Source organism: Vespula pensylvanica, chromosome 6, assembly GCF_014466175.1.
Source record: "Vespula pensylvanica isolate Volc-1 chromosome 6, ASM1446617v1, whole genome shotgun sequence".
Classification (NCBI taxonomy): domain Eukaryota; kingdom Metazoa; phylum Arthropoda; class Insecta; order Hymenoptera; family Vespidae; genus Vespula; species Vespula pensylvanica.
In genome coordinates, this window is record NC_057690.1 from 1,510,453 (window position 1) to 1,516,781 (window position 6,329).

Here is a 6,329-nt window from a genome sequence, read left to right on the forward strand (position 1 = left end):
TTGCTAAATCATCGATCTGTGTTTGATTCGAGTTGATGGAATACCACTCTCGTAGAATATTTTCTGTACCACAACGGACCAATACTTCCGAGTCGAATCTTAAATGAAATATGTTACCTGGTGGATTGTGACAATAATCGGGATCATCACCATTGTAAATAAATAAAATTAGCCACACGGCAAAGGTTATCTCAAAGGTATTGCTTGCTAAGGAGAACTCATTCATATCATTGTCATTAGATATAATCACGATGTATTGTGGTCGTACGATTCGGCTTATGTAATACGATGATTTATGAATATCGGAAAAGTAAAATTTCGATGTCAGAAAACCTCCCCGAGAAAGTGTACGTGTCCATTTTAATATCATCGTTGTAATTTCCATTTCTGATAAAAAATAAATTGAAGATAGTAAAAATGAAGAAAGGAATGTGAGATATATTTTCGTACCGTTTATCAATTTAGAGTACGTGAAAATTATAGATTTCGATCCGTATAGTTTGCTAACTTCGACGAATAAAGAAACATGCTCTTCGCTGAATAATAATTTTTCGTACGATCTTGTGACTTTCGATAGAAGAAAAAGAACGACGAGAATCTTTAATCGCACAACGTACGTCATTTTTCTTCGAATATGTTCAGCGATAGGCTTCTTAATCAAATTCTACTGATCACCTTACAACTTGGAAATAAATTCATGAGAATATTTTCACGTTGCAAGGTGAAACGATCGTAAGAGACTAAATTTCTCAATTGCTTAATTCATTGTGCTTGTCCTACTAATACGAATGCATTTAACGTAATATGTATGTATGTGTGTGAGTGTGTGTCGTTCTATATTCTTACGAAGAAAAGAATTTTTTGCGTGCAGGTACCGAGATAACATCGATCGATTAAAGAAATTCATTTTAATTTCACTTTTTCATCCATTTTTTTTTTTTAACTTTCATATATATATATATAAACATATTTTGTATATACATATCTCTGCCTGCATTTATCTATATTCACCTACACGTTACTCTTTTACATGCGTTCGTATACCATATGCTTGTGAAGCATAAAGTCTTAAAAGCTACGTTGAACTTCCATCAAAGTAATTTAATAACCATTCTAATCGATATAAAGAGATGATCGATAAGCATTTGACAAGATGATTTGCATCCATCACGCGTAATGTTTTAATTATTTTTTATCCACAAACATGGGTTTAGAGTAAAGAATTATCATAATTGGTTAAGGTGGTGCTTGGGAACGTACAAAAATCTGATAAAAACATTAGACAGACAATATGTTTCATATTAATTTTATTAAGATTATGTGAATACATAGGATAATTATATAATATTATTTAATACGACATTCAATTACAAACATAATATTATAAAAGATACTATTTCTATTATAATATATATGAACATATAAATACGTACGTCATAACGTACGTGCGTGATGATAAATCCTGATAGTTATCAAAGACTATTTAACATGCTGGTGAAGACAAGATATGATTTGCCCTACATAGAAAATTTGAAATATTCGAAGTATTTCGAAGGAATTAAAATACTTACACGCGTGCATTCCTCTGATAAAGAAAATGTATCATACGAATGTATCAACGTTTAACATAATGAAGACATTTCATTTCAATTTAAAACAGTGCTAAATAATGCAAAAGTTTAGATATGCGTAAGAATATTTTTCTTCCATTAGGAAATTACAAGCATAATAATTCATTAAAAACGAATATTAGCATAGTCATTAATATTTCATGAATACTCATTCGTGATTAATGTATTCTTTTCCGATAACTTCGCATCGTAAAATTCTAACAATTCAATTGATTGGATACAATCGAGATACCATCGACATCTTCTTCCTTTTACGAGCAAAAATACATCTTTCTATCATCAGAATACAGACACTTACAATGATACCGATTAAAATGAAGAAAAAAAGTGATATTACACTGGTTATGTAAACCGATTGATGCTTGATCATATCATTGGCATCATTTTCAGGTAGCATATCTTTTATACGATTATTCATTCCATTGTTGATAAATGTTGTCAAGCTGGAATAAGAATTATGTTTTAAAGTACATCAAATAAATATCAACATTATTAACTATTATCTACTTACTGAAAATTGATGACATTAGTGAATGGATTGTTCTTAGACAAAATAATGGCAAATGCTTTTTTACGCCCCGTATCGATACGAACAATATTACATGGCATCTTACTAAGTTCAGATTCCCTTTCTAGATTGGACGAATAAATTGCTAATTTATGATTTTTACAAATCTATAATTTAAAGATATTATAAATAAAAAATGTTATAAAAGTAAGTAAATATAACAATGTATATATATATAATATTTCAGTTTTATTTATTATATTCAATCATACATTCATAAGTGCCTCCGATACAGTTATTGGCAATTTTTCCTCGTCCAACATCAACTTCATTAATTTCTTTGCAAGAGGTTCATCCGAATTCTAGAAATTAATATTCTCAATTCGGAAGAAAAACGTTGATAATACAAATCATACTCACTGCGAAAAAATCATAGTCTGCCGAATCGCGATAAACGGAAAATTGATAAGTACCATCTTCGACGAAGTCCTCCAGTGAACGAAAAGGTACATTGTGTATACCGATCGTCAAAAAACTCATCATTGACGCAGAATATGCAGCCGATGTGATCATAGCCAAAAGAAATATAGAATAGTACGCTATTCTTAATGAAACTCTATCAGGAATATCTAAATCGAAGAAGTGATCCTTTCTATAAAGATAACTGTTCGAAGTAGAAAAAAGAAAAATGAAAAAATAATACCTGCCAATCCCTGTTGACAAAACATGCCCCAAACATCCAGAAAATTATCGGATAATAATTGTCCCATACTACGATCGTTTCTATCCTTCATTTTGAGAAAAATCAATAAAATCGGTACAAGGATTAATACCGCAAATATAGCGATCCAAATAGATCGTGAGAAAGTCTAAAAAAAAAAATTCATACAAATTAACTTAAGAAGAATACAAAAAGAAAAATAATTCGATTGAGGATTATACTAGAAGATGTACTAAAAAATAAGATGACCACTTGATCTCGAATATTTCTGGTTCTCGTATGTAAAGAGATACTTTTGATGTGACAAGAGGGAACGTGAAATCAACGGCATTCAATCTGGCTTTCGTCATAGTAAATGTTGAAAAAGAAACGTCTGCTCGTCCAGAATATAATTCACCAATTGCACCGGTCCAAGTGTTATTTTTCGAATCCCATTTTCCGTAAGAATCTACCTCCGAGACAATTTTAAAACTAAAATTCAGATTAACACAAAGCTCTCGTAACATTCTACCAAATATACCATCTAATTCGCCAACCTCATTTATGTATATTATCGATGAAGACTAAAGAAGAAAAGTGAATTAACAATGACGATTCATTTCGAGTAGAAAATATATAAGATATATGAAAGAAAAGTATTTTACCTTAACTAAAACGGCTCTCATAGACAAACCCTGTAAATTATATCTTCTCTTGTAAAGAGAATCTGGAGCAATTTTAGTAATACCTTTTTCTATACTCCAGGTTGCTAAATCTTCGATCTCGGTTCGATTCGAATCGATATCGATCGAATACCATTCTCGTAGAATATTTTCGGTATCGCAACGTACCAACATTTCCGAGTCGAATCTTAAATGAAATATGTTACCTGGTGGATTGTAACAATAATCGGGATCATGTCCGTTGTAAATGAATAAAACTAGCCATATAGGAAATGACATGTCTAAGGTACTGGTTGCTAAGGAAAACTCATTAATGTCATTGTCATTCGATATAATCGCGATGTAATAAGGTCGTACGATTCGATTTACGTGATACGATGATTTATGCAATTCCGAAAAATAAAAGCTCGTTGTTGAAAGACCTTCTCGAGAAAGTGCACGAGTCAATTTGAACATCGTTGTTTTCATCTCCATTTCTGAAGAAAAAGAAAATGAATATTGATACGATGAAGACATCTAATCGAGTATAATTGTAATGAAATATATTTATCGTACCTTTTATGGATTGGCCATATAAAAATATGATCGGCTTCGTTGGATATAATTTGCAAATGTCGACGATAAAACTAACGTGTTCGTCACCGATAGAAAAAAATTCGTACGAAATTGCGATCTTCGGAAGAAGAAAAACAAAGACCAATATCTTTAGTCGCTCAAAAAACATTATTTCTTCTGGATATGTCGATCGATAGACGTATTAATCGAATTCTACGAATTATATGTTTTATAGAATGTCATGATAGAATTTTTCACCCGACGACGAAAGAAGATCGTAAGAGACTAAATTTCTTTTTTATTAGGAGTGATATATTGCCACTTGGACTGACGCACTCTATGTAATGTAAGGTGTTTGTGTGTGTGTGTATTTGTGTGTATAAAGGTGAGTCTACATTTTTTCGAAGAAAATAATTTCATGCGTGCTGTCACTGAAGTAACATCCATCGATTAATGAAATTCATTTTAATTTCTCTTTTCCTTTCATTTTTTTACCGTCGATATATATGTTTGTTCATATATACGTACATATATAACTATATATGTCTGTATTCACGTATATATATACATATTCACGTATATATGTACAATCATACTCGTTTACACAAACGTATGATTAGAAAATGTAATAATGCCTTAAAAACTTCGTCGCTCTTTCTTAGAAATAATTTAATAGCTATTCTAATCGATATAAACAAAGTAACCATTTGACCAAATAATTTGCGTATATATATATATATATATATATATATATATATATATATATATCACAACATATATTCTAGTTATTCGTTATCTATTAACGTAGGCTTATAATAGAAAATTATTATAATCCATTAAAAAGATGTATGACGTATACTTTAACAATTTTGTTTTATAATTTATATATATATATATATTTATTTATTTATATATAATAATGTATCTGTGTGATGATACATTATGATTATTATCATAAAATATTTAACATACAGGTAATATCAAAATATCTCTTACTCTATAAAAAACAATGTTTATTAAGAAACATGAGAAAACCCGAGTCAATTACTCCGATTGATCACGAGTGCAAAATAAATAGCGAAAATAAATTTCTTCTTTCTTCTTATATTGTATAATTTACGAAAAATCGAAAGAATTAAAATTCTTACTCCCGTGCATTCATTTAATAAAGAAAATGTGTTATACGAATTTATCAATGTTTAATATAATGAAGAAATTTCATTTCAATTTGAAACAATGCTAAATAATGCAAAAGTTTAGATATGCATAAGAATATTTTTATTCCATTAGGAAATTACAAGCATAATAATTCATTGAGAACGAATATTAGCATAATCGTTAATACTTTATGAATACTCATTTGTGATTAATATATTTCTTTCCCATATCTTTTAACACGGTTCTTTATTTTTACATCCCAAAATTCTGACAATTCAATTGATTGGATACAATCGAGATACCATCGACATCTTCTCCCTTTTACGTGCAAAAATACATCTTTCTATAATCAGAATACAAAAACTTAAAATGATACCAATTAAGATGAAGAAAAAAAGTGGTATTACGCTGGTTATGTAAACCGGTTGATGCTTGATTTTATCATTGGATTCCTGTTCAGATACGATATCTCTTATACGATTATTCATTCCATTGTTGATATATTCCTTTAAACTGGAACGAGTTATGTGATTTAAAGTACATCAAATGAGTGTTAACATTTTTAGTTAATTATGTACTCACTGACTATTAATGATATCGGTAAATGGATTCTGTTTCGATAAAATTATACCAAGTGCTTCTACACGTCCTATGTCAATAGAAACAATTTCACATGGTATTTTTTCAATTATAATATCTTCTATTCCACTGGATGTATAGATCGCTAGTTTATGATTTTTACAAATCTATAATTCAAAAACGAGTTATATTAATGAAATCATGTTGTGTATATATATATATATATATATATATATATATATATATATAATTTCATTTTTATTCATTATATTTCATCATACATTCATAAATCCTTCATATATAGTTATTGGTAATTTTTCCTCGTCCAACATGAACTTCATCAATTCCTTTTCAAGCGGATCATCCGAATTCTACAAATAAATATATTCATTCATAGAAAAAATGTTAATAGAACGTATCATACTTACGACAAATATATCATATTCAGCAGTATCACGTATGACGATAAGTTGATAAGTACCATCTTCAACGAAAGTTTCTAACGATTGAAAGGG

General features: G+C 29.4%; 2 protein-coding genes across 2 annotated transcripts in view; both read right to left on the reverse strand.

The window, feature by feature from the left end:
• Positions 1 to 1,427: 1,427 nt before the first annotated feature.
• Positions 1,428 to 3,975, reverse strand: LOC122630004 (glutamate receptor 2-like). Its single transcript, XM_043813996.1, has 7 exons — positions 3,505 to 3,975; positions 3,094 to 3,423; positions 2,843 to 3,008; positions 2,560 to 2,768; positions 2,412 to 2,501; positions 2,143 to 2,306; positions 1,428 to 2,074 (listed from the first exon to the last, which is right to left on the reverse strand). Exons 1-7 carry the CDS (start codon positions 3,799 to 3,801, stop codon positions 1,837 to 1,839), a joined length of 1,494 nt encoding a protein of 497 aa, XP_043669931.1. The 5' UTR covers positions 3,802 to 3,975; the 3' UTR covers positions 1,428 to 1,836.
• A 1,468-nt stretch (positions 3,976 to 5,443) lies between these two features.
• Positions 5,444 to 6,329, reverse strand: part of LOC122630146 (glutamate receptor ionotropic, delta-1-like) — a 2,394-nt gene continuing 1,508 nt past the window's right edge. Inside the window, exons 6-10 of the mRNA XM_043814328.1 lie at positions 6,243 to 6,313; positions 6,096 to 6,185; positions 5,818 to 5,981; positions 5,643 to 5,748; positions 5,444 to 5,578 (exon numbers count right to left, since the gene is read on the reverse strand). Coding sequence (XP_043670263.1) covers positions 5,444 to 5,578; positions 5,643 to 5,748; positions 5,818 to 5,981; positions 6,096 to 6,185; positions 6,243 to 6,313 — 566 coding nt within the window. The remainder of the gene's footprint in view (positions 5,579 to 5,642; positions 5,749 to 5,817; positions 5,982 to 6,095; positions 6,186 to 6,242; positions 6,314 to 6,329) is intronic.